Here is a 12,308-nt window from a genome sequence, read left to right on the forward strand (position 1 = left end):
TATGGAAGTAAGTTTGTCCTCGGGATACCATCCAGAAACCGATGGACAAACCGAGAGATTAAACCAGGGCCTGGAGCAGTACTTACGCTGCTACACTGCAGACACTGAAACTTCATGGGTTCAGTATGTATGGTTGACAGAAATCGCATACAACAATGCTCTCCATAGTTCCACAAAGCATACCCCATTCTTCGGGGTTTATGGTTTCCACCCTAGGGTTTTGCCCACAGTTCCCAGCCCATCCCTGGAGGATATACCCACACTCAGGGGGCATCATGTTTATGCACAACAAATCTGGTCTAGTATACAAAAAAATTTAGATGCTGCAAAACAATCATATAAACATTACGCCGATTTGAAAAGGAGACAAAGCCCTCCATATAAACAAGGGGACCGCGTTTGGCTATCCACACGCAATATTAAAATGTCCGGCCCACGTAAGTTGCAACCGCGATATCTGGGTCCCTTCACCATCTCTGCAGTGATTAATCCAGTGGCAGTAAAGCCGGCCTTGCCAAAACAAATGAAGATCCACCCCACCTTTCATGTCTCCCTGTTGAAACCTGCACCCTCCACTGTCCCTACTAAGAAACCACCTCCAATACTAGTCCAGGGACACCCTGAATATGAGGTTAGAGCAATTCTGAATTCCCAGCATCGGAAAAAAGGTTTGTACTACTTTATTGATTGGGTGGGATATGGCCCGGAGGACCGGTCTTGGGAGCCAGCCTGCAATGTACATGCGCCCAGGTTGATTAGAGCGTTTCATTGAGATTACCCAGAGAAACCCAAACCCCGAGCCTTCTGTGCGGGGGGGAGTACTGTCAAGGTGCAGGCCGTAGGATTATGTAAAGGGGAGCCTGGAGTGAGTTGTGGACGTGGTCCACACATGGACAAACACAGAAAACTCCAGCACAAACGGATATTGCCTTATCGAAGGCTTCTGTGCCCTCTTTGCAGGAACAAAGGCCTACAAACTCCAACTCCCAGCAGGCCCCGGGCCAGAAACTACAAAACCCCACCCACGTCGGGTGGAGCACATCCGCGCATGCGCGCGCGCACGATAGCACGGGGCTTGTGCTTGAACTCCCGAATGAAGAGGACGTGTTTTCTGCAGCTCAGAGGAAGGGGACACACGCGAGGGGCCACGCCCCAGCCAGCCATCACCCGGGCCCCTCACACGCCTGAGATAAGTACAGCAAGCGCAGGGGGGCAGCGACAGCACATGCTGGGAAAACCGCGCTTGAGCAGCAAAGCCGCGTTCAGGGCGAACAGTCAGGAGTCTCTCACGCGAGCGGGGCACACGCAACGGGGCACCACCCAGACTCATCAGTCCCCTTGTTCGGCAAAAGGATAAGTCCAGCATAAATCCAAAGCTAAGACCCGCGCAAGCGATCCCACGAGCAGTGCATATATTTGCATGCATAATTAGCCATGTGCATTAGCTAAGGGAACCGCAATTGGAAGCACAGCGGCGTGGCTTGTACAGAAGTCGCACTGCGCCACGTGCGGCTAGCGGCAAGTTTATTCTATCTACGTGTGCATATTAACACGTGGATCAGCGAGAATTACGGGGCCACGTGAGGCCTAACCGCATATCAGGGTGAAACCCACTCAAGGGGGCATACGAGTTAGAACGTGGGGGGTACATGAAGGAATGTCCTTTACCCACTGATGCATCTGTTGTGTGTGTGAGGAAACACTCACAAGGTAGTAACTCATAACTCTCTTTGCAGCATTTATCTGCTCCGGAGACCGGACCTGAGAGTGCGCAGGCAGGAGGCCAGCACTCAAAAACAGAGATAAGTCCTTTTGCTCTAATTGCCTCATTGATGACAGTCTGTAATGTGGGCATGTTATGTATATGCAGGTTTGGTATGCATGTTTAATTGTTAGTTTGTATTTACCCTATCACCCCCAGTCCTGTCCACCTTCCCTCTCCTAAACCTTGTTCCGGTTATCCTAAAAACCAGTTCCTGTCCAACCATCGATTCCCTAACCCTCTTTCCCCGCCGGGGTCTCGGAGGTCTGTGTAAGCTGTGACTTGCAGGCACTCGGACCGCGGAGGGGGTGGTTGGTTTGTGCCACTCCTGCGCTTGAAGGTTGGAGCCTGACAACGCTGGCCGCCCACCTTCAATCCACATAACCGTTGAACCCATATGCAGCAGACATACATATGTTATTTTGCGGGTTGGCATCAAGCCTCCCGGCCTTGCCTCCTCCCCCAAAAATACTTACCACACCACTTTGTTCAAGCGTTGGCAATAAAAGGAAGGCCGTTGGATTTTATTGATACAAAACATGGTTATAGGTAAATAATCAATATGGTTGATCATAATAAATCATCCTTTTGGGCACCGGGTACAGAGATGACCACCTCTGGCCCGTGCCGCCTTGCCACCACAGGCCAGCCTGCTGCTGACTAACTGCCTAGGCATCCAGGGTCTCCAGGGTGAACTGCACCCATATATTCTCCTGGGAGGGTGAGGTATTTATAAACTCACCCCCCTGCCTTCCATGTACTAGATCCTGCAGCCAGCCTCTTACATGCAGTTAGATGGCCTCTCCTTGGTGAGGCCCTGCGGCAAACGAGTCTTGTCTGCACGACCACCGCCCTAATCCACACCCCCCCCCGCCCTATCAAAGGCAGTTCGCACCGGGGTACTTGCGCTGCCAAGTGGAGCTGTCAGGGAGCGATAAAGGCCAAGAGGTGCCAAAGACCATGCACACTTCAAAGTGGTCTATAGAGCATGGGTTGTTGTTCCCATGTCTACCTCCAGACCCCGTGTCTCCTGCCAAGCATCCCCCCTCACGCTGGACGCCCCCCTGCAATCCACATAAGTGTGTCTCCATTCACGAGTCTTCCTGTGTCTTGTCTGCACGACCACCGCCCCAATCCACCTCCCGCCCTATCAAAGGCAGTTCGCACCGGGGTACTTGCGCTGGCAAGTGGAGCTGTCAGGGAGCGATAAAGGCCAAGAGGTGCCAAAGACCATGTACACTTCAAAGTGGTCTATAGAGCATGGGTTGTTGTTCCCATGTCTACCTCCAGACCCCGTGTCTCCTGCCAAGCATCCCCCCTCACGCTGGACGGCCCCCTGCAATCCACATAAGTGTGTCTCCATTCACGAGTCTTCCTGTGTCTTGTCTGCACGACCACCGCCCCAATCCACCCCCCGCCCTATCAAAGGCAGTTCGCACCGGGGTACTTGCGCTGGCAAGTGGAGCTGTCAGGGAGCGATAAAGGCCAAGAGGTGCCAAAGACCATGTACACTTCAAAGTGGTCTATAGAGCATGGGTTGTTGTTCCCATGTCTACCTCCAGACCCCGTGTCTCCTGCCAAGCATCCCCCCTCACGCTGGATGGCCCCCTGCAAACCGCATAATGCCACGACTTATACACATCATTCATTCACAAACACACCCCTGTTTCGAATTCTTTATAACCCACTTCATATTTCTAATGAGCACTTCTTTGCGCTTTGCTAGTCAACCCGTGAAGGTGCTGGCTATCTGCTCTTCGTCTCTGTGAACTTCCGTGACCACTTCGAGGAAACTCCTCAGTTTGCAACCTGTGAACTGCTCCCTGTTCTACGACAAGAAACTACTCTGATCCCTGCATCTAACTGTTTGTTCGTCAAGGTAAGGCCATGTACCATAATCATTTTGCGTCCAATTTCTTTTCGTTCAAGACAGTACATGCAAGGAACTAGTCACATGTTCTGAGTTTACATTGGTATTCATAGAGAATTGTTGATCTTTACTTTTCAGAACTTTCCACAATGCCTGCCTGTTCCATTGGCGGTTGCCCTTCGAAGAGCCATAATAAATCTGAAGGTACTATAATGCATGTTTTCCCTAAGACAATAGATCAGATAAGAGAATGGGTCCGATATTGTGGATATCCACCGTCTGAGCTTGAAAGTAGAGTCCTAGAAGTCTTTGCGGACAAGAGGGGTGATCGATACCGCATCTGCAGCAGGCACTTTACCTCTGACATGTACTCCACATCATTGCTAATAAAGAAGAACACACCGCGAGCGAGGCGAAAATTGCTCTCAACCGCTATTCCCACTCTATTCGTCCACATCCCTCCACTGGTGAGTCAAGTTTACGTATTTATCTCTCGGCCTTGCGGTAGTGTGTAGCATTAGCTAACAATAATTTCCCCATTTATGTATCCACTCAATATGAAGGCGGAAAATTCTCCATCCGTGTCGTTATTGCAGTCATCAGCCACTTCAAGCGCCTATCGGGTAATCTTACTTGGCTATTCTGCCACTGACTTGTTTTAGGCATGTAAATCAATAGTTTTAATTTATCGTGTAATTATTTTACCTAATGGTACACCCTTGTACTCGTCCTCTAGTCTTTGTTTTCAGTTATAATTATTGTTATCCAAAATAATGCAAGTACTGTCTTTCAGGGAGATGCTGAGGAGTCCAACGTATTGACGACTACCGTTGATGTCACTCAGATGCTCGAGGTACGTTTCAGGACAGTTCCATCGATGGAGATCATCAGATCTTGCATTCTTGTAGCGTGATTGTTACACACAATGTTTCTTTCGTTTTTAGCCATTGATATGTCCTTCTGTCGTCGCCCTCCTATGTGTCTTCTTTTTTCAATATTGTGTTCATTACTAATGAAAGTCCTATGTTTCAGGGAGTCGATGGAGCATTAGTCCAAGAAGAAGGGGGAGCATGCAGTTACGGGTCGGCGCAACAGCTTGCAGAAGTGTGCACCGCAGTTACATCGTCCCTTGATGTTCTTATGCATTTCGAGGTATGGATACTGACAGTTCGATCAAGCGAAATCATATGACGTGATTACATCCGCTATACTTCCTTCTTTATTAACGCAAGTACTATGTTTCAGGGAGATGACGGAGCTTCTTCTACAAGAACATCACCCCTAGTAGTTGATGCAGATCTCTGGGTGGTGACACTTCCAACGATCGAGCAAATCGAATCATATTTACATATCCATTATTTATTTTAGACAACTGATCATTTGTGCAGGTCTATTTAGATGAGCCGTTCACGCCTGCACAAAGTTTCTGTTCTTTTTATCAAAATAGAAAACCATACTAATGCAATTACTGTGTTTCAGGGAGTCACTGAAGCATCATCTTCAATAATATCATCAATGGAAGTCTATGAGGAGCCCGAGGTATGGATCTTGACAGTTCCATCTAACTAGATCAACAATGCGTGAATAATTGTCGTTTGAATGTTCTACACAAAGCGTTCATTCGTGTTTTGCTATTGAGATGTACGAGGGTATTGGTCCCCAAGTACATTTTGTGTTTTTGATATTATTATACATACTAATGAAAGTTCTATGTTTCAGGGAGTCGATGGAGCGTCAGTGCGTGATGGATGTGCTTATCATGAAAATATAGTCGTTGCAGCGCAAGAGGAAGTGGAGACATGCACACACGAGTCGGAGCAACAGCGTCCTGATGTTGAAGTTCGAGGCAAGAAAGTTTCAAAGAAAAGAAAGCAAAAGAAGGTTAGTGTCCTGGTCACTATATTATGTTGTTTTTCACTGTTAATAGTTCAATACTGTAAGTTGTGTTTAAACTGAACATCCCTTTTCCAATCTGTCCTCTAGTTGCGAGTGGGTGTACGAACTAGATCTACACAGACAGTGAAGCGAACGAGAGATGTTGCTTGTCAAACCTTTTGGCAGGGACTTGAGACTGGAGATGCATCGTGCCAATGGGAAGAATATGAAGTGATTGACAACGGAGCTATACCACATCCAGCCATTGATAGTGAATGTCCTCCTGGTAGTTCGGATGCAGTCGGAGATAAATTCACAGAATCCACACCCGCAAAAACTATGACCGCGAGAAAGTTGAAGAAATTGTCCTATTCACCCATTGCCGGAGAAGGAACAGATGTTGCAATGGAAGAGAATGAAGTGGACTACAATGAAACACCTTCAATATCACTGAACATAGCGGAAGACGATATCAGAGATTCTACCTTTCATGTGAGTGACATGTCCTCAACGTTACAGGCCGAACCAGCTGGGATGCAGAGTGACAGTATAAGGAAAGAGGCCAAATTCATTGTATTCGATAGTTGTTTGATTGATATTATTATTCGGTTGAAATGTGGGCATTCGGTAGGTGGGGAAGTATGTGGGGAGCCATTGATTGATGTGACTCGTGCAATTCGAGGCACTAACCTTAAAATACATGCCACCTGTACAAAATATCATCCTTTCTCATGGTCTGCACAACCCATGCTGGGACAACTGCCAGCAGGCAATCTACTTTGTGCAGCGGCTGCACTTTTTAGTGGTTCAAGTTTTAAAAAATTAGAGTCTTTCTTTCAGTTTGTGGGAATCCATTTCATTGCGAAAACTCAGTTCTACAAATACCAAACCGATTATCTATTTCCAGCCATTAGCGAAGCTTGGAGAATGGAAAAAATGTCTATTGATAGTACATTCGCGGGCAAACGGTTCAGGCTAGCCGGTGATGGACAGTGCGACAGCCCAGGATTTTCAGCCAAGTACTGCCCCTACCACTTTCAGGACATGGAAAGTAAGAAAATTGTGAGTTCGGTGGTCGTGCAGGTGTCACAAAGTACATCCTCAGTGGCCATGGAGAAAGTTGGCTTTGTAGCATCATTGCAAGAACTACAATCGCGGGGAATGGTGATCGACCTGATAGCCACGGACAGACACGTTTCAATTGCCAAGACAATGAGAGAAGAGTTCAAAAATATAAATCACCAATTTGACGTTTGGCATCTTGCAAAAACAATCAATAAAAAATTGTCGGCTGCAGGTAAAAAAAAAGATATGCAAGTATTTCACAGTGGTCCAAGTCAATCAGCAACCATCTTTGGTGGAGCTCAAAAACATGTGGAGGGTCGTTGGAAATTCTACTGGAAAAATGGCGGTCAGTAATGCTACACTGTACAAACGTTCACCGCTGGAACACGAACCAACATTTCCACAATTGTGAACATGGCCATTTGTCCACAGAGGAGGCACGGGAGAAGAAGTGGTTGATTCCTTCATCACCCACTCACAAAGCCATTGAAAAGATTGTATTTGATAAAACTATAACAAAAGCTTTGAGGGGACTCACGGAATTCTGCCACACAGGAGATTTGGAGGTGTTCCACAATATGTGCCTAAAGTACAGGCCAAAACGATTGCATTTTGGCATGGAGGGCATGATAAATCGGACTCTTTTAGCGGTCTTGGCACATAACCATAATGTTGGCCGTCAACAAAGTAGGACGACCGGAACTTTAGGGACGCTTCGCTACAATAAGGCCTTCACTAAAAGAAGTAAACAATGGGTGATCAAACCAGTGTTTGAGGATATGCAATATGAGTTTATTGAGAGACTTATTGTTGACGTCCTAGATATGCACATAAATGGAGTTGTGAACGAACCTGTGCAGGGGACAACTGCATTGCCACCCAACATTGCCTCTGTTCCATGTCCACCTAAAGAAGAGCTCATTGAGAAATACACATCACGGTTTAAATGATTGTAATTTGATTGTCTGTTCTCTCGAGTCTCCTCATGTCGCAGGCCCATTGAATATGTGTATCTATCCAACCTTGTTCATTTGCGCATTAAATTAAACCAAACAGTAATATAAATCATTTTTCAAAAAATATAGAATGTCTCCGTATTTATGGTTCTGTGGGGCTGCAAAGCACGCAGACAAAATGCAAAGATGGAGTGTAAATTTCAAGTCCTGTGAGATGGCCTTACACTGAATGTAGCTAACTAGGAATGTGTGCTCGTTCAAAGTGAAGCTCAGCTGTTTTGATTTTTTCTCGGGTGCCAGAATGGCCCACGACTCAGTATAAGGTTCTATTGTTATTTGACCTTGACAGGCCGGGACCACGTAAGAAACGATAATGAATATAATTTCAGAAACTAAAGCCATTTCATGTTCGTTCATTAGAAGAAATAACGTCGGCATAGAAGGAGTGGTATTTCGGGGCTGCCCTACGCACAGACACAATGGAAAATGCAAATATAATGTAAGTAACTCTTTAGATGAGTTTATACCGCAATTTAATTACTATACAGTAGCTTTAAAGACGGGTTAAGTTGTACTTGTTCGTTCTATGTGGCATATTGTTTTGTACCGCGCACTATCTTGGGGAGAACCGTCTCCTTTTACGGAAGCACCCCAAAACCTTCCTCTTTGCTTCTGCTTTCTCTCTCCCCCTCCCCTGCTACAACTGGTCCACTGTCTGCGATCTCGGTCCTGGGCCCTTCCACTCTCCACCTGCACTCCCTATCAACCCCTGCACTGGGGGACTGTCTCAGTATTCTACAGCCCCCCCTTGACGTATAAAACCCAGTTGCACTGTCCTAGCTATGAAATAATTTCCCGACCTAATATATAAAATGAATAATTTTAATAAAGATCTGATGGTGAGACTAATTTCATTTTTTATGTTTTTCAAACAGGTACATCATCCATTATTGTCTGTGTCACGAGTACCAGACACCGGCGGATGGCTTCTATAATCGCCAATTGCTTCTCCGCGTGAATAACTTTAGCACCCTGACCATTTTGTGGGACGATCGCCAAGTACAAGTATGCCCTTACACGGTACTAACGGCTAGATGCAACATACAGACCGTTGTGGTGGCCTAGTGCCTCGTTGTTGGAACAGCCATGCGATTATCAGTGCGACCGAAGAGCTTATTTTATCGTAAACCAACACCCTGTGTACTGCACACGAACATCGCTTGCCTCAAGACGAAATATTTTGGATCGAGAGCAAATAAAAATTCATTGATCTAAGACCCTGTGTACAGCAAAGGAACATCGTGTGCCTCGAAACGAACTTTTTGGAACGTGAGCAAATAAAAATGCAAATCGCTGAATATTCTCAAAACATTTGATGTCCAATAAATGTACTTTGCCAAATGTACAATCTTGCCGTTTGCTTTTAAACCACAATTTCATATTCCGAATTGTGGCGCTGTATTGTGAGATGATCTAAGACCATGTGTACAGCAAAGGAACATCGTGTGCCTCGAAACGAACTTTTTGGAACGTGAGCAAATAAAAATGCAAATTGCTGAATATTCTCAAAACATTTGATGTCAAATAAATGTACTTTACCAAATTTACAATCTTGCGGTTTAATTTAAAAGTACAGTTTCATATTCCCAATTGTGGCGCGCTGTGTTGTGTGAGCTCATCTGTGTTGATTTCCTGGTTCTGTGTGGAGTCGCGTAGAAGACGCCCGGGCGCGTTTGCCTACGCAGCACAGTCACGTCACGGATAGAGGCGGGGAATATGAATGTTTTGATCAAGTCTGTTTCAGGGGCGGGGGATTTGATTTAGTGCCGCAAAAGCAGGTGAGCCAGGGCGATGGGGGGAAATGATAGGATTATCATAAAATGGCGGATGTTTTCGAGTGCGTTAATGGACGAAAAGTCGGGTAAGGTCCATAGGAAAGTTTTCTACGATCTACCGATTTATGCTTAAAAACACATGGCCGAACCATAGGAACAATAATAAAAAAGTCCCGGAACTATCCTTTAAATGTTCCAATGGCATGGAGTGATATAGGCAGCAGGTAAATGTAATTAGAGCAGAACATCTTCTTGAGGTTACTTGCACTTCTCTCGATAACCATAGTAGACATGCTTTTAGCTGAGCAAGGAAGCACTGCTATTAACGTTCGGAGCATAGTCTAGCTTCTGCTACACTGGGTGACAACCTTGGATAATCTTCACACTGAACTCTGTTGTAAATCAATTGAGGATATACTGAAACATGAGCATGTCTTTCATCACCCTGGTTGTAGTGTTTATCAGTATTCACCATTTGTATTTGACACAAGTAAGATCATTCAGAGAAAGTACTGAGGAAATATGCCACAAGGCTGTGGGCTGACCCTGTCAGTAATGGCCCACCTCCCAAATTAAGAGCCTGAGCAAAGCCCTTTACCGGTAATAGGGGTGTCTTTTTTGTTAATTTTTATGTGTTGAAGGGCACACTTAAACCAGCAAAGTATTTCAAAGGTGCCATCTTTAATATTGATGACCACATTGCAGTTCAATGATAAAAAAAAGAAGATAAAAAAAGCGCCACCCGGGTTAGGGCCTCGGGTGGCTGGGACAGTGGGCGGGGATTGTGTATTCTCACCCGCTGTTCCAGCCAACTGATTGGCTGAGCGCCACTCCCCCGGGTGCAAATGATCAGAACACTATGAATGTATTTGGGCAATGTGCATGAGGGAGGTCCATTAACAAGACCACCTTTAAATGGTACAGTAAATAAATGGAATTGTCAATTTCACTGAATTTGAAAAGTATTGTCATACAGCATTGTATGTATAAAAAAATTGAGTATTTGCAGAATGGAACCTGTGAAAAATCAAGTGTTGTAATTATGCAAATTAAGTGTTCAGGAATATTTTGTCTTGTAGATCACCTTTCCAGAAATGCAGCACAGATTCGTAAAGCCAGAATTTGAACAAAAACGAAACAATGTGCCAACGGATGAGTATTTCAAGCATGTAGAACAACTGACACAGAGGCAACCTTCTCTTTTATTGTAAGTATAACTCCCCGGATGTACCTGCTGCTGTAGACAAGTAGGAGGAGATCGGACTCTAATGATAGTTTCTGAGTAATCATTGCCTTTAAAGTAGAAGCAGTTTTGCATCAGTCAAGCACTCCCTGAACTGAAAATAATTGCAGCGATGTATATTCGCCTGTCAGTTACTCCTCTAATGGAAGTGACTTGTGCAGAAGAGGGGTTGGTTGTCTTAAAGCGATGGAGGCCTTCGAAGCTACAATCTAGGCATCATTTAGGTAACAGGCATTCTCAATTCTCTACATCAAGTTCGGAAGTAAAGTTATTTGCCTAAGCTGTCACTTCATTCAATGGCAAGTTGTCACTTAATTGCATTTTACTGGTGACTTATAACATTGCTGGCAGAAAAGGGAAACATTGGTACAGGAAGCAAACAGAATTCAAAAGTGGGCGGTCAGAATACATTTTAACCAGGTGAAAGGAAAGACGATTAACACAGCCACAATATATATGTTTTTGGTAATATAATGTCTTTGGGATTGAAGTGTTAGTGTTGTGAAACACTCTATCTGTATCGATACCATATCACTTTAATGTCACAGATGGCCTCAAGACCGTAGCAATTCTCAAAGACGGTTTATAATGCAATTATTGAGAAGGAGATCACTATGGGCCGTCTCTCACTCTCCCTCCCTTTCCTGGCCGGTTCTCTCCCTCTTCCAGGTGTCCCTAAACCCCAAGATGGTCACTAGAGATTGGTAAATATTACAATCTAATAATGGACTGACTAAAGGAGATGGCCAAAAGGCAAATATCCGATCCATCCACTCACATTGGAAACAATTTCACAAAAAGTTTCTTCCTTTTCTGGCACACTCCAGTACTCCTCACCCCAATGTCCTAATCTTCCTTTCCCTCATTTTCCCTCTGATGTTCTTTATACACCTACCCTTATTCGCTTTCTACTTGTACTCTTCGCCCTCCACTCTACTACTCTCCCGCTACTACACTCCCCTTTCCATGCTACTACTCTCCCCTTTCCATGATACTACTCTCCCCTCTCTATTCTGCTACTCTCTCCTATACTTCAGTTCACTCCACCTACACTTTCTCCCACAGTCACCCTCCTTTCATTCTTCCAGCCACCTTGTCACTCAGTTTCATTCACCCCCTACTTTCCCTCTGCTAGGCCCACTTACTGTGTCTGCACACTCACACCCAAGTACCATTTTCTCCCATTAACCGATACCTCACCTTGCACACACTTTCAGCAATACTCATAATGCTCCTCTGCATCGTCCTTCCTCTGCTTGGTCGTTTGTCCTCCTTCTCCTTCCTTGACCTTACCAGAAGATCCACATTGTCTTGACTTCCAGGTTTCTTTTTATCCTTCCCCTTCCATTGTTTCTCTCCCTCAGATGGTTTCCCGGACCAACCACTGGCTTACAGGTATGTAAACACATGTAACAGTCTGCAAACTGTAAGGGACGCATGGTATCACAAGTATGAGACTGACACAAGAATTACAATGACGATGCAGAGGAGCATTATGAGTATTGCTGAAAGTGTGTTTTCAGCAATACTCATAATGCTCCTCTGCATCGTCCTTCCTCTGCTTGGTCGTTTGTCCTCCTTCTCCTTCCTTGACCTTACCAGAAGATCCACATTGTCTTGACTTCCAGGTTTCTTTTTATCCTTCCCTTCCATTGTTTCTCTCCCTCAGATGGTTTCCCGGACCAACCACTGGCTTACAGGT

The 12,308-nt window shown here is 45.3% G+C and overlaps 1 protein-coding gene across 1 annotated transcript in view; it reads left to right on the plus strand.

Moving 5' to 3' along the window:
- The window catches only part of PIK3C2G (phosphatidylinositol-4-phosphate 3-kinase catalytic subunit type 2 gamma), a 3,221,975-nt gene that overhangs the window by 1,502,334 nt on the left and 1,707,333 nt on the right, over positions 1-12,308 (plus strand). Inside the window, exon 15 of the mRNA XM_069628394.1 lies at positions 10,443-10,570. Coding sequence (XP_069484495.1) covers positions 10,443-10,570 — 128 coding nt within the window. The remainder of the gene's footprint in view (positions 1-10,442; positions 10,571-12,308) is intronic.

Source organism: Ambystoma mexicanum, chromosome 12 (assembly GCF_040938575.1).
Source record: "Ambystoma mexicanum isolate Mex_15411 chromosome 12, UKY_AmexF1_1, whole genome shotgun sequence".
NCBI lineage: Eukaryota > Metazoa > Chordata > Amphibia > Caudata > Ambystomatidae > Ambystoma > Ambystoma mexicanum.